Source organism: Rhipicephalus sanguineus, chromosome 2, assembly GCF_013339695.2.
Source record: "Rhipicephalus sanguineus isolate Rsan-2018 chromosome 2, BIME_Rsan_1.4, whole genome shotgun sequence".
Taxonomy (NCBI): domain Eukaryota; kingdom Metazoa; phylum Arthropoda; class Arachnida; order Ixodida; family Ixodidae; genus Rhipicephalus; species Rhipicephalus sanguineus.
The window spans coordinates 10,550,855-10,575,972 of NC_051177.1; the positions used below are offsets into that span (position 1 = coordinate 10,550,855).

General features: G+C 44.9%; 1 protein-coding gene across 1 annotated transcript in view; it reads right to left on the bottom strand.

The window, feature by feature from the left end:
- Positions 1-25,118, bottom strand: part of LOC119382401 (sorting nexin-25) — a 47,723-nt gene that overhangs the window by 15,141 nt on the left and 7,464 nt on the right. Inside the window, exons 2-3 of the mRNA XM_037650089.2 lie at positions 24,783-24,964; positions 19,760-19,857 (exon numbers count right to left, since the gene is read on the bottom strand). Of these exons, the coding sequence (XP_037506017.1) occupies positions 19,760-19,857; positions 24,783-24,924 (240 nt within the window). The 5' untranslated portion in view covers positions 24,925-24,964. The remainder of the gene's footprint in view (positions 1-19,759; positions 19,858-24,782; positions 24,965-25,118) is intronic.

A 25,118-nucleotide genomic window follows, 5' to 3' on the forward strand; every position in this document is an offset into this window, starting at 1 on the left:
AGTCAGGGAAAATTGTGCCCCGTCGTCCAAGTGATTTTTTCTTTACAATGGTGATGACTATGAATGCGTGGTTAACGATGACTAATGGAATAAAATGAATAATGTTGTGCGGCTGTAGAGAGACCTAAAAACATTTGCGTAATGTATATACTTTTAAAATTATGGACATGGTACATGGGGTGGTCAATGGGTATGGTGTGTGCGTGAGGTGATTTTGTCGAAAAATGTAAGGGAATCGCTCCGGCACTCCCGCCTCACCTGTGTCCTTGTGCGCAAGGGCCAGGAGGCAAGTGCTGTGTTCAAAAGAAGCTGTCACAGCATTGACCTCTCGCAAGAGGCCGTGCTGTGGCCACAGGTTCGTGAATCTTGCAGATCTGTACCGTACAAATACGATGGCGTGCTTATTATAACTTATTTAGAAATTGGGTGTCATCCAGGAAGTTGACAACGTCACTTAGGGGTATCAGCGCATCATCTCCTAGAATGAACATGAGGTGACGTGGAATGCGTAACTTGTACAACGCGTAAAAATGTTTTCTTCGATGTGCTTCCAAATGTGGGCATGTAAGCAAAATGTGCAACACTGTTAGAGGTTCATCGCATTTATCACATGTTGGCGGTTCTTCTTGTTTTAACAAGTAATTATGGGTGATGTGCGTGTGACCATTTCGAAGACGGCACAGGATTACTTCGATAAAACGTTCTTGGTGGTAACATGACTTCCATTCACTTAGGAATGGCTTGATTAGTTGAAGTTTATTGTTGCCTGTCATATTCCATTCCTGTTGCCATTTAGATGTTAGCGCTGTACGAATTGCGCGGATACTATCCTTAACGGGAATATTTACTTGCGAGATACTTAAGTTCTTTGCTGCTGCTGCGCACTGATCTGCCCTTTCATTTCCGGGTGTCCCGACGTGACTTGGGACCCAGCAGAACCGGATATTTTGTCCTTCACTTAGACGCGATAATACTAGGGGTGTGCGAATATTCGTCGAATATTACATTCGAAATATTCGTATTCGATTCGAAGATTGTGTATTCGAAAAGTTTCGAATATTCGAAAAATTCGAATATGCGATTCGATTATCATGCATAAAATAACTCGTCTTCCACATTTCTGCTGCGTTGGTATCGCTAAAAACGTTGCCCAGAGGAGCGATAAACATCTTAAGTACACGGAGGCACGATATCTGCCTGCGACGAGCGCCCCAATACGCATGATTTATTGCTGGTGTACCTCCGACGTGCAGCGCTGTTGGCGATCATGTAACCGTACATTTTCAATATTATGCGGCCGTAACGTGCCGCACTACCACTCGTTCACTATGCGGGGCCATTTCTGAAGACAGTGACGCATATGACTGGTGGCGGACTGTAGGCACCTTCAGATACCCCAGTCTGCCAAAGCTTTGCCCCATTCTGTTCCAAGCGAGCGTGCCTTTTCAGTGGCAGGGGGGAGGGGGGGTTGTCTCTGTTACAAGGGAGCGCCTGCTGCCTGATCATGTGGAGCAACTCATATTTCTTCATGATAACATGTAGTCATTACTTTCATTGTGCCGTGATATTTGCTTGTGTTGTGATGCGCATTGTGCTAGCCTGGACATTGTGTTCTGGAGATAGCAGTGTATGTTGCCAGTCAGGCTGTTAATGTTTTTTTTTTCAAATAGCTACATGTTAAATAAAATATTGTTACTGTGGAGGCATTTTTCTTTTGATATTCGATTCGATATTCGAAGGTGGATATTCGTATTCGATTCGTATTCGAAAAATGTGATATTCGCACACCCCTAGATAATACGTTTAAAATGTCGCCAATGAAGGGTTCGTATTGAGAGCGTATATGGAGGGCCTTCAATGCACTCAAAGAATCCGTAAAAAGTACTGCTTTCTTGTATCTAGCACTTTCAATTCTTTTTACTGCCATCCACAAGGCGTAACACTCAGCAGTAAAAACTGAAACAAACTGTGGTAATCTGACTGTTTCTTCCCACGCACCTTGGACAGCACTGCTACCGACATAGCTAGCCGTTTTGGAGCCATCAGTGTAAAATTCTTTGTATGTGTTGTACCTTTCTTGAACGGTGCGAAATTCTTGAATTATGTGTTCACGTGGTGTACCTTGTTTTTTAAGATGTGTCAATGAGAGGTCAAGAAATGGCGTAAAGTTTTTCCAGGGAGGCAATCTTCTTGGCCTTTTAGTAACAGAAAAGGCATCTGTAGGGACGTTACACTCGCGACATTTTTCTTCGAATCTGAGTATAAGTGGCCTTATTGCGTTGGTTTGTTTGTGTAATGGAGTCGTTTGTCACAGTGTGTGGTAATGTTGTAGCGTGTTGTAGCATATGTGGTTTGGCGATGAGCGAACTCTTAAGACATGTGTAAGCATTAGCTGCGTTCGTCTGCTGTCCAGTGCCGGTTCATTACTCTCCGAGTACAAGCTGGGAAGCGGCGAGGTCCGGTATGCACCGGTTGCCAATCGTATCCCTTTGTTATGTACGGGGTCGAGTCTCTTGAGGTAGGACTGCCTCGCTGAACCGTAAACTACACTTCCATAATCTAATTTGCTACGCACCAATGAACGGTATATGTGCAGAAGGCACTTACGGTCAGCGCCCCAGCGCTTCCGCGACAGAATTTGAGGACATTGAGTGCCCTAGTCGCTTTAATTTTTAGACTGGTAATGTGTGATAGAAAGTTGAGTTTCTTGTCAAATATGACTCCTCGAAACTTGTGCTCTTGTTTAACTGGTAAGACTGTTTCATTCAGTTCAAGAATTGGGTCCGGCTCCAAGCCTCTTTTCTGAGAATATACTACAGCAACTGTCTTTTCCCCGGAGAAACGGAAGCCGTTTTTCTCCGCCCATTGTGTTAATTTGTTCAACGTGATTTGAGTCTGTCGTTGACATGTCAACATGTTAGACGCGCGGCACGCAATCTGGAGATCGTCAACATACAGAGAATGCATCAGTGTGAATGGTATAACTTTGTTTACAGAGTTCATTTTCACAACAAAAAGTGTAGTGCTCAGAACGCACCCCTGAGGTACACCGTTTTCTTGAGTAAATACACGAGAAAGTGTCACGCCAAGGCGGACCTGGAACGTTCTGTTGCACGAAAATACGGAGAGACAGTTAAGCATTCTGCCGCAGATTCCTAGATCCGCCAAGTCTCGTAAAATACCATACCTCCAAGTAGTGTCGTAGGCTTTTTGAAGATCAAAAAAGACTGCTAAGCAGTGTTGTTTGTGTAAGAAAGCTTCTCGTACTGTGTTTTCAAGCCGTACTAGGTGGTCGATTGTTGAACAACCTTTTTTGTACCCACATTGGTGGATGTCTAGTGAGTTTTCTGTTTCGAGGACGTACGTAAGCCTGATGGTAATAGGTTTTTGCAAGACAACTTGTAAGTGCGATTGGCCTATAGCTGTTTGCTAATGTAGAATCTTTTCGCGTTTTTAGGAATGGGATTATAATGGCCCTCTTCCAATCCGTGGGCATTCGACCAGTTTGCCAAATAACGTTGAAGAAATGCAGAAGGGCCTCAAATGTTTTTGGCGACAGGTGGGCGAGCATTGCATAGTGTATTGTGTCAGGACCAGGCGCCGTTTTTTTACCTGTAGAAAGTACTGTGTTCAGTTCATGGAGGGTTAAAGGCGCATTGTATGGCAAGTCTAAGAAACCTGCTGTAGGAAGCTTTTGTTTTTCTATATATATATAGATTGCTTGTGCCTTAAGAACGTTTCTGAATAGTTTGCTGAGCTAGATATGTTGTAAAAGTGAAGCCCTAATAGGTCTGCCTGTTCCTGTAGGGATGTCTGAGTACCTATTGTTGAAAGAAAGGAGATGGTATAGGCAGCGTAGTTGCCATTGAACTTGCGAACCTGATCCCACATTCTTTTAGATGTGACCGAGCTGTTTATGGATGAAACGTAGTTTTGCCAGATTTTGTCGGCTTGCATACGAACATATCTGGCTTTCGCTTTCGCTTTTTTGAAGGAGATGAGGTTATCGTACGTCGGGTACCTCCGGAAGATACCCCAGGCTTTGTTTTGGAGTTTTTTGGCTTCTGTACATTCGCGCGTCCACCAGGGCTTCAAATTCTTTTTTAAACAACCAGAAGACTGAGGGATAGCTCTCTTTGCTGCCGCGATTATACACATTGTAATCCTTTCATTCATTTCATCAACGCTCAGATTATCTAGACTCTTTTTGTCCAGACTGGCTTGATCGGTAAAGAGAGCCCAGCCTGCCAAATGAAGTCGCCAGCGGGGTGGTCTGGAGGGTATGGTAGGAAGTGCTGTGGTTAGACTAATGAGTGCTGGCATGTGGTCACTACATTATGGATTATCTATTACCTTCCATTTAAAATCTGTGAACACCGCTGGAGAGGATAGCGCAAGGTCCAAGCAGCTCGTAGCTCCTGAACTTGGAGAGCAGTAAGTGGCAGCGCCAGAATTTAAAAGACAAACATCGTTGGCTAAAATAAAATCTTCAAGTGTTTGTCCTCTAGTCAACTGTTTTACTACCCCAAAGCGTGTTATGTGCATTAAAATCACCTGCTATCACCCAAGGTTCGGGTAGTTGGTGTAGAATTAATTCTAAGTCGCTTACGGTGAATTGCATGTGCGGTGGAATGTAGAGGGAACAGATGGTGATGGTTTTGTGCGCTATAATGGTAGCGGCGGCGGCCTCTATGTGACTGTTAATATGAATTTCTCTCACTGCTATGCCACCTCTAACAACAACAGCCACACCGCCCGACAGTCGGTTTGCCTGCGTACGATCGCGCCACACAACAGTGAAGCCTTTTAGGATGTTTTGATATCGATCACCTAGGTTGGTTTCCTGAAGGCACAAGGCTATAGGAGAAAAGTCGTGTAGTATTTCCTTTACGTCACCTAAATTGTTTGAAAGCCCTCTGCAGTTCCAATGAATCATAAAAGCCATGTTGAATGTGAAAGTTTAAAAATTGAAGAGCAAGTGAGTAGGATATAATAGAATGGAAAGTGACTTGCTTCTGAAAGAACTAAAAAATGCGAGTTCAAAAATGGCGCAGGTTCACTTATTTTACAGGAACCTTTTCTGGCTTTTTTTGGAGTGGTCGAGAGTGTCTCGCCGCTCCATAGGCGCTGCCTGCACCGCTGGGCTGGAAGTAGTGCCCATTGCCTCATGCAAGGCGACGGACAGTTGCTCTAGCGAGCGATGATGGCGTTGTGTAGGCTTCGTCTTGGCAGACGAGGCCTTTGACCCCACCAGAGAAGAGGTCGACAGGACCTCTTTGGCCTCTGAGCTGTCCTGGCTGGCGCCAGATCTAGGAGAGGCCTCCAGTGTGGCTGCGTTAAGGGAGGGTAGGGCAGCCGTGGCTGCTCCCACCGTGGGGGCGAGGGGCGGTCGCCTCAGCGCACTACGCGTGGCCTGGGCGGCCGCCTGATGCCGTTGTGGTGCTGGCCCCCGTTGCACCACTTCGGCGAATGATGCCTTTTTAGCAAGGTACGGTGAGAGCGCTGTCTGGCTTCGCGGAAGCTTATGTTTTCTTTAAATTTGATAGTGATGATCTCCTTCTCTTTTCTCCAGGCTGTGCAGGATCTCGAGTACGCCGGGTGGTCACCATCACAATTTGCACAGTGAGCTTCAGCATTGCAGTCGTCATCAGCAGTGTCCCGTAGCACTGCACTTAGCACAAGTAAGCTGCCCTCGGCAGCTCTGTGATGCATGGCCAAACCTTTGGCACTTGAAGCAGCGCCTTGGGTTCGGAATGTATGGTCTGACGTGCAACTTCAAGTAACCTGCTTCTATTTCGTCTGGAAGTGTGCTAGAGTTGAAGGTAACGATTATGTGCCTAGTGAGTATTTCCCTGTTGTCTCGTCTGATTTTTATTCGTTGTACCTGTACAGCATTCTCATCCTTCCAGCCGGCCAGGAGTTCGTCATCAGTAAGGTCCATGAGGTCATCGTCTGATACGACACCCTTCACCGTATTCATTGTTCTGTGGACGGTGACAGTTATCGGTTTGTCCCCAAACGCCACAATGTTCGTCAATTTTTGGTACTGCGACTTATCTTTAACTTCAACCAGCAGATCCCCACTGGCCATCTTCGTGGCTTTGTAGCCGCTTCCGATGGTCTCAGTGAGGCACCTTGACACTAGGAAAGGTGAAATGTTACGGGCTTTTTTGTCGGCGTTCTCACAGTGGATGACGTGATACTTGGGGAAGGTGTCTTTCTTTTTCTGGAGGATTTCAGCGGTTGCATCGGTGCGCCCCCGTTTCGGGGGACGATCATTTGCGAAAAGGTTGGACGATCCCATTAAATGAGTACATTGTTCGGCAACAATGCCAGTCACCCACCACCGAGCCCAACAAGGGGACACGTCAGAGGTTGTGGTGGGGAGAGCCCTGCCATGCCAACTGTACATCGTTGCTATAACCGAATATGGTGTACTCAAGGTAGGACCACCACACAAGGTTAACCCTCGCTGCCAGGAGAAATGGATGTAAAAGGAAGGGAGAAGACGACAGGACAGATTGAAAGTGGGAGAGAAAGACGAAGATGTGAGGAGAGAGATAGGAAAAGACGACTGCCGATTTCCCCTGGGTGGGTCAGCCCAGGGGTGCCGTCTACGTGAAGCCGGGGCCAAAGGGGCGTGTTGCCTCTGCCAGGGGGCCTTAAAGGCCAACTCCGGCGATTTTTTGGCCATGTCAAAGTAATGGTGCTTTTATGTTCCTGAGACGCTCCTGTTACGGGCCCGATAGCAGAAATACTTGGCAAATTGGAGAATAATTTTAAATAAGCAAAAAAGCGCAACACCGAAACCGAAACCCAACCAAGTGTACTGCCTACGTATGACGTAGACGTTGTTACGAACGAACAGGAAGTCGTGCAAGGCATGCCGGTCACGCCAGCGCGGAGTATGAAAACTGTGACAGCCGGGACGACCAGCGAAGCGCCGGCCAAACCAACGCTGTCTGTCGCCTTGTGCACAGCAGACGCTCGCTGTAGCGGCCGAAGCGCCGAAGTTAGCGGTGCCCTCGGCTGCGTCACTTCCGCCGCCTTCCCAATACTGACGTCACAGACGCAATGTTGCCAATAATTGTGGGAAGCCAGGAGGGCAATTAGACAATCTTTAAAATTAATTTGCAAACAATCTGCGCATGTCTCAAGCCTGTAATTTGGCATAAATGACGGAAACGTGCAAAGGAACGTACCCAGCGAATTTCATTGAGATCCATCGACCTCGAAAAATCGCCGGAGTTGGCCTTTAAAGGTCCAAGCACCCGGCGTTGGCTCAACCCCCAGGATCCCCTTTTCCCCGGACACGGCACAGCCACGCACGGCTAGGCGTGGGAGGGGCCGAACCCCCATTAGCTCGGGTCCGTGGTGTCGCTACACACCAAACGCCTGCTTGCGCAGACGCCCCTGCGGGGGCCTCTTGCAATAATACCTAGAGGGGAAGGAGGAGGAGGAGAAGAAAAACGGAAAGACAGGGAGGTTAGCCAGTTCCCTAGAGGGGAATCTGGCACTAGTGTCTACGCGGGCTCCTTGAGCGGCGCTTCAACCACCATGGGAATAATGGGACGTACAGGCTTCGGCTTTGCTTCGGATGGATTAGGTTCTTGAGATTCGCGACGCTCGTTTGCCGAGTGTAAAACAAAGCGATATGAAGTTATTTCCAATTAAAAGTTGCTCCATTTTTTTGTACGTAAAACTTATTACAGAAAGTTTGCATGACCGTGAGATAGAACTGAAACCTGGACAACTTTAACCACCAGGGTATGCATTGCTCTGCAATTGCGTTCCAGATTTGGCATCAAAATATAATGAATTATTTTCTTTACAACACTTAAAGCAAACGCGCTTGTCTTTCCCTTGAAAGTACCCATTATCTATTTATGGAAATAACAGCGCCGTATTGAGTGAGAAACACTTAACGTTCATCTGCTGCGATGCCAGATGCGTATGTCCAAGTGGTCTGCGCCCAACGCATCTCTCGTTTTGTTGTGAAGTGAAGTCAGAGGAGCGTGACGGTGCATCTACTTAGCTTTGCCATCGTTTTGCAGTCGATTTTAAAGAGTTTTGACAAGTAGCGCTTATCACGAAATGTGAACTCTATGCAATTTCCTGCACTGGCATGGGACGCTACATCTATGCGCAGCGGTGAGTGCACGACGCTTTGCTGAAACTGCCAAATACAACCTGTAAAGCTGCAAAATCGCAGCAAACCAAGAAACCTAGCCGTCTTCAGCCTCTTTGAACAACAAAGGCACTGCTTGAGTGCTTTGCAACGCACCCCACTGCCCACGCCTCGCGAAGAACGAAACTGAAACTGTAGAAAAAGAGCCGTAGACAGTTCGCTAGCTAACGAAATCCAATCCAATGCCTGTACTTTCCATCATTCCCATCACCGTTGATTCCCATGGTGGTTGAACGATCGCAGCGCCAGTTTCCTCTCTAGGTTATTGTATGAAACTCTATGGTGTGGATTCATTTCAAAATGTTAGCAGCACATAGAACGATTAGGAAGGGACAAGACAACAGAGGTTGTCTCGTCCCTTCCTAATCGTTCTATGCGCTGCTAACATTTTGAAACGGGGGTTCTATGGGAGCGCGCGTCCCCGCTTTCGTTCAACCGCTCGCCGTAGGTGGCACTTCCTATAACCTGTTCGTCTGCTACTCTGCGACCGTTTGGACGGCGCTGGAGTAAAAACGCCTGTATTATGTGACGAACTGCCGGCATTATGCAACTGTTTCTGCAAACTAAGACCGAGGGTCAAGTAAGCTATTCAGTGCGGTTAAGTATTTACTGCGCACTGGTTGACTAGCATGAGAAGCCGTAGACTTGCATAGTGTAGGACGTCTGTGTCCTTTTAAATGCAAAAAAAGGAGTTCTAATTGACTTTCCGTATTTTTATTTCCTAAGTATTTTGCATTTATGCATAATAATTACACGATATGAGCGCTCTGCACTGACGATACATCACCACGAGCATTAAAGCTGACGTCAGCGAACAGGTGCTGACTAGCGCCACAACGCTCGTAGCTTGCGTCCCTAGCGGTAGGAGGTATGAACTAGAACGTGGGCGCTGGAGAGGGGACGTCTGGGCAGGTCAGGAGTACAGTAGGTCGTGACGGCGTCGACATCGACACACCAGCTTGCGCTGTGTTTACTGGCAATGCCGCAGGATGGAGCCAGGTCTCCGCTGGTGTTCACTTTTTGAATCTGTAGCCAACCCGGCGTGGCCACGTAAGTCATGTGACCCGTGTCACACCGGCCAATCACCCTTTTCCCATTCCTTAAAATGTAGCGTAATAAACATCGGAGAACACTTTCCAGTCTCGCCCGAACACTCCACGTCCGTCTCGTTACTCCGCGCGCCTCCCGGCGCTAGGCTTCTCCGTCGGTCGTCCTTACAACACATGTCGTCGATATAGCACACACGATCCAGTACCTGCAGACATGGGAAATGTAGTTACGTAAAATCGCTGCTACATGCACTGACCCATTGAAACAACCTGGTAAGAGCACAATATTTTCATTATGAGAATATTCGCATTTCTCACTAAGTCCAATCTAGCCTTGAATCGCAAATGCTTTTATTTAACTCTTGCAAACGTGTTAGCTTACGTTGAGCTGGTTGCTTTTTTCGTTGGGGTTGCGGCAGTTGCGATTTCAATAGTCTCCTGAAGGGTATTAAACACAGGCCCGTAGGCGTGCGCACGGTTCCCCATCAGAGGGGTTCTATGCACAGGCCTACACACACTACAAAATAAACAGGCATTAACAACAACAAAAAAAAAAAGCAAGCCCAGCCAGCTCCACTTCGCGAACACTGTCGAAACAGTGAAGCTTATAGCACTTATGCCCGTCCTTTATCAGGCTATATCGTACTGTTATGTTTTTCAAGTTCGTTGGCGCTTAGCTTCGGCCTCTTGCGCGAACATCGCGGTTGGCTGGCGACGACACGCCTGTTCTGGCGTCAGCTCTCGCTCACGTCAGGCGGCTTCTTCATCCGGAGAACGAGAAATGGTTGCTATCTTAAAAGCGCAAACTCCTGAAAACTACTAACGCGCTATTTGACACTACACTGCGCCTCACCGGCGTCACCCCATCTCGTCGCGTTTCTCTATGGTTCACCCCTCGACATCCTCCGCCCTCACAGCCCTCCCCTTCCTACCGAGCCTCACTCTCGCCACACTGTGAGGCCACGTGATCACCGCTACCACAACCCCGGACGCCTCGACTAGCTTCGCTGTTAAAAGTTGATTGCACTACCTTAACTATCAAGCAATTCAAATATGTGGCGTATGAAAGATAGATCACAAGGGGGGACAATGCAAGGGGTGTCCCCCCCCCCCCCCAGCCTGAACACAAGAGGGGTCAGGACCATGGTCAAAACCCTCTGATACCTCCCCCTCCCCGTGATTTACGCCAGTGTTGTTGAGGATGAGAATAAGTGGTTCAAACAAATTTTGTTCCAAGTGATCCTAGACAAAAAACAAGTTTGATGGAAATCTTATCACAGCAGCAAAACACCATACGCGTGGGTAGAGCTAGAGTGTGGCGTGGGAGAACATTTTAAACATGAATGAACGTCTATTAAAATAAGCGCATGGCTGCTCTTTAACTGAAAATATATTGTTTTGATCTACTGCACGCCAAATAGGCATCTGCTGCAACTACCGCGGCATTTTGAAACATGCGCTAAATGTGTGAGGCGATAATTCACAGCAACACACCGGCCGATGAGCCATGGTCCGCTGAACCACTGTCTCTCGTTGAGCCGCTCATCTGCCGAATTTCCAGAAAATTCTGAGTGTCATCCAGAAGTGGTTCGCTAAGTTAGAGAGTATGAAGGAGGAGCTGTACGTAAATGCACGGCTTTCGATATATTCTGTGCGCTAGCTGTTTGTTTGTTTGTTTCTTTGTTCTCTTGCTATCAAAGTTTCATCCCAACGCTCGCTCCATCTTCGCCCATCCATCCGCACATTACAGTGTAAGCCTGGTAAATGTGTGGAACACAACCTAGTGTTGCAGTGCAGGGAACTCATTCATTCAGAGTTAATAATATTATGTGGGGTTTTACGTGTCAAAACCACGATATTATGAGCCACTCCATAGTGGAGGGCTTGCAAATTTTGATCATCTGGTGTTTTTTAACCCTTTGCGGGATAATGGGACTAATCTGTCCCACTTTTTCTTCTTCAGTAAAAGCTTCCTCCGCCGCTGCACGTCGCTATCAGCGCTATGATTTTCTGCTGCCGTGAGTTAGAAACATTTAAGAAACCAATTTAAAATATTTAGCGCGTTTACGATATGTGGTGTCGGTGATACACTGAGTTTACATTCGTTTTGCTCTGTAGAATTTTTTTACAATTGTTGTTCCATTGCGTGCAAGATTGCTGAAGTTCTAGATTAATGGTATTTTTTAGGGGTGTGCGAATATTCGAAAGTTTCGAATATTCGTCGAATATTACATTCGAAATATTCGTATTCGATTCGAAAATCGTGTATTCGAAAAGTTCGAATATTCGATAACTTCGAATATTCGAAAAATTCGAAAATGCGATTCGATTATCATACATAGAATAACTCGTCTTCCACATTTCTGCTGCGTTCGTATAGCTAAAAACGTTGCCAAGAGGAGCGATAAACATCGTAAGTACACGGAGGCACGATATCTGCCTGCGATGAGCGCCCCAATACGTATGATTTATTGCTGGTGCATGTCCGACGTGCAGCGCTGTTGGCGATCATGTAACCATACATTTTCAATATTATGCGGCCGTAACGTGCCGCACTACCACTCGTTCACTATGCGGGACCACTTCTGAAGAAAGACAGTGACCCATGTGACTGGTGGCGGACTGTGGGCACCTTCAGATACCCCAGTCTGGCAAAGCTTTGCCCCATGTACCTGCCTATACCAGTCACTTCTGTTCCAAGCGAGCGTGCCTTTTCAGTGGCAGGGGGGGGGGGGGGGGCTGTCTCTGTTAGAAGGGAGCGCCTGCTGCCTGATCATATGGAGCAACTCATATTTCTTCATGATAACATCTAGTCATTACTTTCATTGTGCCGTGATATTTGCTTGTGTTGTGATGTGCATTGTGCTAGCCTGGACATTGTGTTCTGGAGATAGCAGTGTATGTTGTGTTGCCAGTCAGGCTGTTAATGTTTTCTTTTTTGTTTTAAATAGCTACATGTTAAATAAAATATTGTTACTGTGGAGACATTTTTCCTTTGATATTCGATTCGATATATTCGTATTCGAAAAATTTGATATCCTCACACCCCTAGTATTTTTCTTCTTTTCTGAATTTCGAGAGAAGCAGTTCTAGCATGAATCTATTGACTTTGTTTCAAAATTGGAGCAGTGTATCGGCCAATAATCGTGTTGAAGCGTACTCGAACAAAAAATGAAGCCGTTTCTTCCAAAGCTAAACTACCAAACAGGTCCCCATAACTGTTTTTTCAAGTTTTTTTTTAGGGCACTATTACGTCCCAAGACATGCTTTCTGACGGAGAAGGTGCTGAAATTCCTTTTTGTCCTTTTTTACGACAACGGTACCAGTGGCAATGAGGCCGAAAGCTGGGGCTAAGACATTGTTCCTGAAATTGAGAGGCAAAAGAAAATAATGACGAGATCGATGCTCTAGACAATCAGAAAATGAACGAGAACACGAATGTACAAGATCTAAGAGAAAAGCTAATACCTCAGACATGCATGGAGTACACGAATGCATTTACAGGATTCAGTGCATACACTGACACCACACTGATGTTCTTTGCCTTGACTCATAGCCGCAATTTTATATATGGGTGGAAATTCAGGCGTAACTAAGGTGCTCATCCTTATCTACAACACAAGAGACAGAAAGGAGCTAAAATGGTTGGCGTCCGCGAAGAGGCCGGACAGAGCCGCTGGCACAGCACAACAGGTGCAAGTGCACGTTTTGTACCACAGCCGGAAATGACTTGCGGCAGATTTTTTTTTTTTTTTTGCACAGTTTATGAAGTGCCCCTCTGTACCACTTGCTTCGAGCCTTTAGTGCGAGAAATTTGGCGAAAGGATTGCAGTATGGGACAGGTGTTGTACCACTTTTTCAAAGACCCGTCATGGGTCTATGGGACACATACGTCCCACTTTTTGCTCGTAAACTAATGGTCGTACTTTGGTGAAGATTGTTTCAAACTATTTCTAAGCATGTTATTTGGATATTCCGCAGGCATATTTTTTGTTATCATGTGAAAAATATAGATGAACCCACAAAGGGTTAACATGCACTGACATCGCCCAGTACGCAGGCCTCTACCATTTCGCATTCATTTAGAGTCGTCAGCACATCACAAGCATAGTAAAGCGCCAGTATGGAGTGTTCTACACTAGCCCAGGCCTAATAGTCTGCTAACATGAGGTGGCAGAACACTGCAGTTGTAATCTAGTAGCTCATGTCCGCAAGTGGCAGGGACAGGCGATGGCGTTGTGATCGCAGTGCGTCGTGTCACGACGTTGCATCGCCTGATGTAATGCCGCTTCCTCGCCACAAAAGTTACTCGCTTGAGCAACGGCTGTCTCTGTGCATGACAAATGACACAAAATTTCGCGTGACATTGAGGAAGTAGTACACCACACACAGGCTTATCTACCGAGGGGGAAGGGGGAGGGGCACTAGCCCCCTCACTTTCGACAGTGGCGACTGTCGCCTGCACACTGGGAAACGAACCACTGCGGCGAAGTTTTCCTTCAACACAGCAATAACGTCATTATATATAAAGAAACTTGTCCTGCTGTGAAAATTGTCTTCCGCGTCTCACGACCTCGCACTGAAGGCTCGCCGCCTATGCAAGGCTTTCGCACCTTGTGCTCCAGTATTCTAAAGGAGGCTACCGCTGAGCAGTAACACAATAAAGTTAGAACACTCTGTCATGCTTTTATTCTGCTTTACCTGGCCTCACCGACGACGCAAATATGGGCGGGGACCAGTAAACGCTTTATGGACCGATGAAATGCTCGTCCCGCTTCGGGATATTCATTTTCTTTCATCAAAAAGTAATAGCATCACTGCTGCCCTATATATGCAAGCTGTTGTGGGTTGATGAGAGTGCAGAAGTGTTAAGTGTTTTATTTCGGCCAAACAGGGAGAGCTAAAAAAGGCTTTAGTCTGCAATCAACCTGATTTGCCTTGCTTATTGTACGGTAGCTTTTAGCGATCCCGGCGGCTTGCAAAAATGCCAGTGGACTCCAGCACATTGGGAATCCCAGCTTTCAAGCTTGCCCCACAACTTGTTCTGCTGGACCAGGAAGATCGTCAAGGTCCACGTACGGCTTTCTGGACTCTGAATTGAGAGCCGGCCTAGTTGGTCTTGACTCGTCTTGAATTGACTTGTACAGCGCAAATACAACGTGGATGGCAAAGAAGCACACACGACCAGTGCTGTTTATTTCTCTCTCCCCCCCTCTTTCAGCAAAGCTGCATTCGCAGAATCGCATACGCGCAGAAGCAGCTCAAAATCGTTGTACTACAATGGAAAATATTTATTATACTCATATAAATTCATCTCGCCCGCTGCTATAATTAGCCTCTGCCTGTGTAAGCAGCGGGCAGCCTTCATGGATTGCATTCAGAATGAGACACTTTCCAGCTTTTCTGAAAAAGTTTAGCGATAGTACAGCATAATAATGTGATGCTTCATGTGCATACGTCATTTTAACACCGCGATATGTCAAAGATTTGTGACGTTCCGTAATAAGCAGGCAATGTTATGGCAGACCAAAAGATTTTTGACGAATGGCCAAGAACCAATGGTAAAAAGTATGCTGCATTGAATGTAGTCTGTTCTCTTAATTTTTATGCAGTTATTCATAAGTGGTCACTACGTGACTGATCATTTTCACGTCATGTGTTGCATCGATTTACGAGCAGGTCTTGTGTGCATGAGCCAGAAAATTTCGGCCAATCATAAACAGCGAACGACCAATGCAGAAGAAAACAATGCGGGGTAGGTTAACGTCATAATCGCCCACATTTTTTCAAAGAAGATTCGCACACATTGTTAGAACTTAGCAAAAGCGCATTTGCTTGGAGCGGCTGGAAGGCCCTCCAAGCAACGTCGCAAATGCAAATATGTTGAGTATAAAGAATTTAATGTGCCTCTAATACCACAAATTCTTACATTTGAAGGGAAACTTCTGGTTGACAAGTTAACAACAATGGTATAATATATTAATATATAATAATAATAATAATAATAACGTACTAGAAACACCATTTTGACTAAGAGCAAACAAGGAGAAATATAATATATGCAAACCTGAATATGTGCAAGCAAGTGCAGTAATAATTAATGAAAAGAAAAGGCACGCTCATTGCCACCTAAATTATAAACGCAATTATTGGTGAGCAGCTTTTAGACATTAACGAAATGTCATTGAATGATACAAATCTAATACTGGGAAGGCCACCATGGATATAATAGTATTCATGCATAAGGTTGCATGGTTAATGTATAAAAAGTGTTGCTTGTAATACTATTACACGCATAGCATATGTATGGTAGTCCCAGTGTTTGCTACGTAAAGCTGACTGTACTTCTTATATAATGTTATTAAACAGAGCCAAGCAAATTCTCGTTGTATATAAAAAAATCACATCAAACTGAGTGCGAATGAAGAAGTTCTCTTTCTCCGTGTATATAGCAGTATATATACGGCCGACGGAGCGGGGGATGCTTGCCCCCCCACTCGCGAACCACTTGGCACACCACTGACACCACATATGTTGCGCGGCAAAGCAAAACACCAGTAAAAAGTAAAAACGCACGAACACTTACCTCACAAAGCCGTGCCGATCTCGGCTCGACTTATTCTGTGGAGCCAGACTTTGTGACGGTCTTCATTCTCTTTTCCGTGCAGAATGGCAAAAAGATTTTTTCCTTGGTTGTCACAGTTATGGCAGCCAAACGCACAGCAACCCGGCACCGCGACAAAACGAGCGAGACGCACACGCGCATTTCTCGTGCGGCAAACACAGTCGCGCTTTCAACAGAGGCGGAGAAAACAAAATACCAAGAATACCACGTGGCCGCAGCCGCCCTATCGGAGGCGTGGAGAGGAGGAAGTGGCGCAGATAAATCAAGAGAAAGCAGTACTTCTCCGAAGGTAGAGGCGCCCTACACAGACGTGGACCAATGCACATACTGCGGGGAAGATAAGGAAACGGCGGAGCATGGCCCGTATTCTCAAACGATCGCAAAAGGCGATAGTATCGCGTTTGGTGACGTAGAATTTGATGCGTTCAATAAGTAAAAAAACACTTGCCTGTGACGTCATTGTTGCAACTGGCCATTGGTAGTACGAATGTCTCACAACACAGGAGTGAGCGCACCGTACGAGCGCAGAGCAACCCGAGTGCGGCGTTTTCGAGCGTGTGCTGCTGCTTCTACGCAGTGGCCAGGCTTGACCGGCTTGGCTGTGGCTACTTGAAGTATAAGACGTGTTGAAAGTGCTTTCAACGTTTTTTTGTTCGGTTATTTAATTCACAGTATAATATTTAAAGAATGCAACTTTGCGTGAAACGTATTTTCGTTGAGAATTTAACACGGCGCACTCGGAGAGTTCAGCTGTAGCGTGCCGCCGCAGCGACATCGTCTCAGGATCTCAACATGTTGCCGGCTCGCGATAAGCCACGCCAGCAACGCACGGTTCATGTTCCTGGGACGTTCAAACCACGAAAAAACACGCGCTGGCAAAGAACGAGTGCTGATAACACCCCAAGGTAATGCTCGATGAAAGCTTCAGCGTAAAAAATGCTGAGTATATCCACCGAGGATTGAATACTAGAAGCTACCGCCTACGTCACTGAAATGCTAGACTTCACCACGAACCGACGCTTAACGGTGCCTTCATTTATTGCAAATATGCCGGGAGCACCGTCGAGCACCATGACGCAAAATTGACGTCGGCGGAATTACCAGATGGCGCGCTAACTTTTCCGGTTTGCTCAATAGCCAATCAGCGCGCACCAAAGGCGATACTTTTGCGATTGTCGCCTTTTGAGAATACGGGCCCATGTTCTGATTGTATGTGGAGATATCCACCCAGGTGTACGTTTGGGTACGAGCCTACATGAAGCCTTGGGTTTTAGAGACGACAATGGAAAGGTGAACACATAAGAGACGGTTAGAGTATTGGTGGCAGAAAATTAGACAAAAAGGACAAAAATAAATATTGGAAAAAAAAATAAGGACATTCTGCCGTAAAGGGCAGAGAACTGGGCTGAGAATTTAAGTTTTTTTTCTGTAGTAAGACAGATTTAATTGAAGTAGACACACTAGGTCAACACTAAGAAAAAGAAGAGTAAAGGGATTTTTTTTTGTGCCGAGCCTGCTGGCACACTTGTCACAGCCTCGTTATAAAGGGGACGCTCATGTCATCCATCCATCCACCAACACCCTCTAAAGTCTAGAGGGTGTTGTGTGGATGGGCAAACGGTGGGAAAAGGAAAGGAGGGAGGGTATAGCATAGAGGAGGTTGCAGGCATGCTAGGAAACGCTTCTTCATTCTTTCTTCAGTCTTCGCACCACTAGTGCATAGCTGCCCCAATTCTGGTGCGAAATGTCAAACTTTTGCACATCCAAATCTTCATTTGCATGAAGACGCTGTTTACAGCGTGAAGCGCCAATATAGCTGTTGCCGCTTGGCTGCGGTGGCTATATTACGATACGAAGAGTGACTCGCGAGCAACAACAATAGCATAAAAACACTTGTCGGCATGTTATCGCCAGCTCCCTAACAAGAGAGACTAGCCTCAGACAATCGATGGCATGCTAAACTATCAACAACCGAGGCACACGCGGTGGCGCAGACTTCGGTTAGGCTGAATATAATGACAAAAAGTGCATCGCTGGAATGGAGCGAGGGGAGGGTGTCGGCGGCTTATGTAAAGCTTTTGGTATGTTTGGTGCCCAACCAAGAATATATTTGGGCCAGAAACGCTTCGCTGCCGTGTAAACACATAGCATAGCGAACTTTGGTGCAGTTGGCGCAAGCTGCACACGAATGGGCATAGAGAGATGGGACTGTAGCAAAATGGCGCAATTGGTGCAGTTGGACCAGCACTGCGTTAATGTTACAATGAGCCTATCCTGGGCCTTTTATATCACAACCATATGTGCCAACGCTGGTACACAGGAACGCAGTATGCGGGTCTCTCGGGTACATTGATCCTAAATTACATAACTGCCAGTCTCGCAAATTAGCATTCCTGACATTTGCACGTCTGCAGTCCCTTGTATGATCTCCCTGTCATGAGTGCTGCATGTTAGAAGCCATGCAAAATCAAGCTAGTTGGTTCAATTCCCACAACTACCAGTCAAGCACAACTCAAATAAATCTTGACCTTCAAACGTTGAGAAGGTGGCGTGACATGGCACTCCTGTTTATAAAGGCACTCACTAAATGAACTGCCACTGGAACACGTCTTGCACGCCACGATGAAGGGGGGAAGCGGTTATCATTAAAGCTTCCGTGTTTATGTATCTTCATGTGGTTCTACAAATATGAACTCAGTTTCTATATACACTGTGTTATTAATTTTAAAATTAGATATGTATTAACGAAACCACATTTTGGTCCCATTTTTATTGAACTGGCAGCACAGACCTGGCTGCCATTCAGTTCTACAGATATCAAAGAACACAAGGAGAGTAATTTTACGGTTCTAGCTTTCTTAGAACAAAAGTTATGAAGCTTAAAAATTCTTATTTGAACGACTAAGAAAAAGCACTATTCTTATTTCACCCTTTCCAAAAATTTATAACTTCCCAAAGTGACATTTGGTACCCTGTAGCACTCACTAAACATTCAGCTTTACAGCAAAACAAAAATGATCACAACTGAGTATGGCAAAGCTGAGGAAGAGATTCTCAGAATATTGTACGGTCACGAAACAGAGAAAACAGAAATTAACAAAACACCATTTATTGCTGATGTGATGTAAATGGCTACTATAAATAAAATGATAACCTTGCATGCATGAAAATTGGTGAAGTTATGCATCAGTCATGGCAGAAACCAAAACTAACATTTCCAAAAAATAATTTTTTTTGGCAATTATTGGTCCGGTCGAGCAGCTTCCCTGCTCCAACTGTATCTATGGAAACACTGATGCCTCTAACTTCTCAGCTTTATACCATGAGCTATTATTCTGTTATGGAATTGCCTTCCAAACACCACATTCATGCAAACAAAGAAAAATTCTGGCAACTCATAAACCTGCAGTTTTCATCAGAACAAATGCTTATCTGTACATATGTCATGCCGTATATCACGTTGTAACACGCCGTATATACGTTGTAACATGCCGTATATCACGTTGTAACACACGATCGGGGTATTTCTTTTCCATTTCTCTAAAAGCACATTTTTGTAACTTTCATGCTGTGTGATTTTATGTGTGAGAGCTAAGTGTGTTATTCTGCTGTTTTTTTTTTCTTATGCCAAGCAATGTGCCACTTTTTTTTTTTGGCATATACTGTACTGTTTGTTCTTTTTCTGACAATTCTTAAAATTGCTTTTTCATTTAGTTTTATTCGTTTTTTCAAACCCGTAATTAATGTAAACACTTTTGGCCGTCACACATCGGTTCTCTGTCGTCATTTTTTCTATGATGCCCCTCTCAATGCTCCCCATAAGGCCTGTGAGGTATTTTGAAATAAATAAATAAAATGCGTCAGAAATCAAAGTGCCACAACTGCATCCATACTCACATAAAAAAGCTGCTTGTTTAAACGAACATTCTGGAAGACATCAAATGCTTTGGCTGCACCCTTGCGTGCATTTTGCTGCCCGACTACATCAAGAATATCTGCAATTTAGAAAGATATTAAAGATCAAGCACAAAAGATGGAACAAACTTTATTATCCCTAAAATCACTCTTTCGGTCACTTGAAACATCACAGCATGTGTGACTCTTTCCAACAGCACCATAAACCGTCCTTCCCATGCCTAGACTAACTATGCATCGAGTGAGGTAAACAAAATAAAGCTGGCGTAGCTGTACCCAAGCATTATGCATGGTTCATTGCCACATGTCAAGAATTAGGGCTGCTGGGGCACACCCTCCTAAGCCCACGCATGCATCCCTTTGCAGCCTCGCGCGACCCACGAAAGAAATGCACCTTCGATACACTTTATGTATCGAAGGTGCATGAAAGTGTGTGGATCACTACATATCTTCATACTTTCTTCGAACACACAAAAATTAACAAGTGAAGCCTTCAACACTTTCTTGGCGAAACATGGGAGCAAAATGTTTTTAGAACTGCTTTCAGTGCTATGCATGGGTCAGAGAATGGAATTTGGCCTCTCTTACATGGCAAAACCATGTCCTTAAAGGTTTTGACCATTTTGTACAAACGCAATGAGCCAGTAAAGCAAGTTTTAAGGATCATTTGCAGACCGATTTAAGCTCTCGGCATCAAGTGTGTAATTTATTACAAGACCTTAAACATGCAAATCCCTACCGATTATAGCGGTGAATCCAAACGGGTTTTCAGCATCCTACTTCCATTATATGAGGCACCGCCAACCAATCTGACTGGATATGTCTAGTCTGTGTCACTGAACCTCCTGTGGGCAGCGGGCGTCATTCGCCTGTGTTACAACGTGAGCTATGCGACAGTGTTTATCTCGAGGTTTATTTTCATGGACACCACGAATTGCCCTAGCTGCATTGTGTGCTGCAAATCTAGTGATTGGTGAATAGTAAACCTGCAGGATCATTTAGGGCATGTGAGAAAACTGGCGAGCGGAGTTGCTTCAGCTCGTCAGTGCAGTGAATGTTGAGCTCTCGTTATCCGATCGATCAACGCCAGGATCCATGCCTCTGCGGCTGTAACCTCACCCCTGAAGGCACGATCACACTGCCCAAGTTCACACCTATCGCTGATTGTTCTTGAATAATTTTTGTTTGTCTTGGCGTTTTCAGATTGTCGGCATACAGGACAATAAAACGGGAATGGCTGGTAGTGTTGCGGCATCTGGCGGAGCAGATCTCAACCACTTCACGATCTGTTTACTCTCCGCTGACTGGCAGTCTTTCCTCCGTGCCAACGGTACAGTGTACTAAACTGACGGCAGAGTTGATTGCAGGGGCCATAGAGAGGGGAAATTCGAAACAATGGTTTCGAATTTAAAGTAGAAGGGAGCGCGATAAAACCACAAAAATTATTTTAAAAAACAGTGAAAGTACCAAAGTTAATATGTACCAATTTTTATTATCCTCACTTTAACTTGTTTGCAGCAATAAATTGCTCAAGCACAGGTATTTTGTGCAATTTGCCAAGTTTGTCATTTTTTTCTTCAAAAGTGCTTCGACAAGCAAGGAAAATAATAGACTCATAAGATTGTATTTCACTTGTTCTTTAAGGGGAATAAATATTGTGACCAAGTGCACCGTTTTTTCCCTAGGCGCGCTAAAAATTCAGAAATCGCGAAATTGGCGGAAAAGTGTTTTTTGCGGCCGAAATTTGTATATTTTTTTCAGGCGAAAAATATTTTGTTTCGCAATACTAACTTCGAAACCATTGTTTTGGGTGTAATGCCTAGACCTACAGCAAGTTTCATCGAAATCGGGAATGGTGACCGGGACCTCGTGTTTGATCTTATCTGGACACACCCAGTCGTCTCTCGCGGGAGTTCCGTGGGGACAATTCTGCGGCTCGGTCTCAGACTCCTGGGGTGAGTAAAACGTCGGCTACGCAACATTTGCGGTAGATTGTGTGTGTTATATTGTTTATGGGTGCTATGTTGTTTGTGTGTTCTACTGGCACTATAGTATTGGGTTATTTCGCATGTTACTATAGTCGGATACAACTTAAGAATACTTTAGGAGTTTCCATATGCATAAATTTGTCTGTACGTATGTTGTTTTTCTTTGTGCTTTAAGATATCACTCCATTTCCGCCATTATTTATTCTTATATATGGTTTGTTATATTTGTTGTATCATCCATTTTGTATTCTTGCAAATTTGATTATTCCTTTTATTTGTTTCTCGATGTTTGTGTATTTGTTTATTGTAATGTTCCCCACCTGCCTGGTCTTCCGTGACCGCAGTATTTTCTAAATAAATAAATAAAAAAAGAAGTCCAGGGGGCTATGCAGATGACCGAAGCGCAGCACACGATCACCTCCACTACTGGAGAAATAGTCCCGTTCATGCACTTGCCAATGTTCTCTGAAGGCGGGATCACCGACCGTCTGGCTCACCATGTCAGCCTGGAGCCCACTGGTGCAGGCTTCTGTGCATGCGGACTTCTAAAGGGGGACTTCTAAAGTCGTATCCGACTATGTATAGTCATTTATATTATTTCACTGGAGAGCTCGCTGTTATGTAAAAGCTGTCCCAGTAAAAAAAAAAAAACACTGACACCACTTGAGAATTCCAGTTGGTGTGACCCATTATCCAAGTTTGTAATGGATGGCCTGAAATGCTAACCTCTTGGTTCTACTCCAGTTGGTTCTCCAACACAGTAAAGAAATGTCAGTTGGTCTAACTGGTTATGCCAATTGGGCCCCAATTAGAATGAACTAAAACCAATTAGAACCTCGCAACTCAACTGGGTAGCCCAACTGGGATTGACAGTTCCAAATGGTCATGACAATTGGTGTAAATTCTTCCTTTGGCCACCCAGTGGAATTTAGGATAGTTCAGATGATTGCGCAATCCCAATTGTGGTCAACCTGAATCAGAATAGATGTAGAGTTTTGTGCTACAGCATCATGTCCTTGTTTCGCTGCAAGATGGTGTAGTGGAAATAGATGACAAGTGAAGTGAGGACATTGCACACCGATCTATTCCTTGAAGAAGAGCTGAAGCATTTTCTGAAGGCCTTCAACAGATGCCAAGTCTAGAACGGTGCGCCTTTTTGCTTGGAAGGACCACTTGCTCTACAAGTCTGGTCATTCTTTCCATTCTTTGTTGCCTATGCAACAAAGAATGGAAAATATTGCTATATCATTCATTCACTGCGATTTAGACTTCTTTTATGAGCTAATTCAAGCCCAAATGAAATGTTCCAATCTATAAAAGTCAAATTTTACTCCTGAATACTGACCATAGTAGGCTGTACAGATTTTAGCCACAACCATAGGCATGCGCATGGTGGGGAGGGGCGCCCCCCGTCACCTAAGAGGGGCGGGGGCGCTGCGATGAACCTTCCCCCCCCCCCTGAAGGGGAACCCTGCTCACGCCTATGGCCGCAACATAGATTTGAGGTATTTTGATGACATGAGAACATTAGCAAAATATTGTTAGAGCAGGCCCGACCACACTGTAAATAGTAAAAGCCATTTTTCTCAGTTTCAGTTGAAGTGGACATGGCTTTTCTAGAAAAAGAAAAAGGCCACATATGCATTCATCACACCATGATGCCACGGAATGAAGGACATGCAGGTCATGAGTTATATGCATCACATGTTGCAAGAACAAATTCCATCATATGCCATGATGTATCAAAAGTAATAGGACATGTCAAACAACATTAATCTAGAATGCAAATCGTAACATGAATGAAATAGATTGCAGCTTTCACCTCCATCTTACTCCTTCGTGCTTCTTTCTGGGCAAGCTGTATTCACAAACCAACACTTCATTTTCCAGTTTTTTTTTTTTGGGACCCCCAACGCAAGTGAAGAGCACGAAAAGGGTTCAACGACAGAAGTTGACAATAAAAGTGGTTTGTGAATAGTGGCCTAATTTGTTTTTGTTAAGGGCATAAAAATGATAAGGAAGACAAAGGTAAGGCCGGTTTGTGATTATGCAGCTGCCGTGGCTGGAAATTGAAGCTCTGCCCCTGTGCTTAGCAGCGCAGAGCCATTAAGACTGGCAGGGAGTGCTACTGGCATGTCAACATAGGTGACTGGTGAGCTGTGTTCCACAATTCAATACACATCCATCATCTTTGGCTGCATTTTGAAAGTAACCACAAGTCTGACATTCAACATACCATAACTCTTGTTCAAATGGGTTTATGAAATCCATTCTTGTTTTCGTGCACACACATTGCGATATGCTGATCTGCTTCGTAATTCTCTCAGTTTGTGTAAATCTTGCCCGGAAAAAGGCACATGAAAAGTTTGATGCTAAAAAAACTATGCATTGTAATGGAGAAATAATTGCATATTTGAAACCACATGACTTGGCTTCAGGCTCTCTTGCCATGATGTTACGGTGTTTCCAGCAGCTGTAAACATGTGCTCACTGGGCACCTCAGTAGCAGGCATGGGAAGGTACGGCAAAGCAATTTTGGCAATACTTGCATAAAGTGCAGCTCCCCGCTCTTTCCAGTATTTCAAAGGACCATCCTTTCTTAGGATCAGGGGCTCATTGAAGTATTTTGAAACCTCTTGACTATAAGGTCTTCAGTTTTCTCATGTGCCTTTTCTTTACGTGCGGAAATAACCTAACGTCCTTTAAGATAAACATGCGCTCACTTTTGAACCAGGATGTCGGGCAAAGTTTTAACGAAAGGCCTAACTGTAACGACGTTAGCCTTAGTTTTAGCCATCCCACCATAACCAAATTGCACTACTGGCCTTTGTCGAGTTTCAGACACTCGTCCTGTCAAATTATTTGAAACTTGGAATATTAGCTATTTGAAAGTCAAATGGAATGATTTGATTAGGTATTATTTGATTCGAATTCGAAACTCGAATACTCACACACCTCTAATAATGAGTAATGACCAAGAACACAATTTTGCCACTGTAAGAGAATGTGCTACTAACGTGGCAAGTTTTCAAGCAGCAGCGATTTGGCCTGCTTGCGAGCAGCAAGCTGTTCCTGCTCCGAGCGTTGTGGCCATTCAGGGGCAAGCTGGCCTCCAGGCCATATCGACTCCCGTAGCACATCCAACATGTACACTTGCATTGGCTCCGAAAACACCCACGACACCCACTCACGGAGTTGCCTGGAAAGCAAAACCACAAAATATTTGACGGTACCTGGAAATCACAACAGGAATACATATCGCAATAGAAATAAACTAATATGACCTAGTCTTCTCAAGGATTTCAAGCTGATCCAATGCACCCCATTGTAATTTACACTGTTGCGAAGTACCA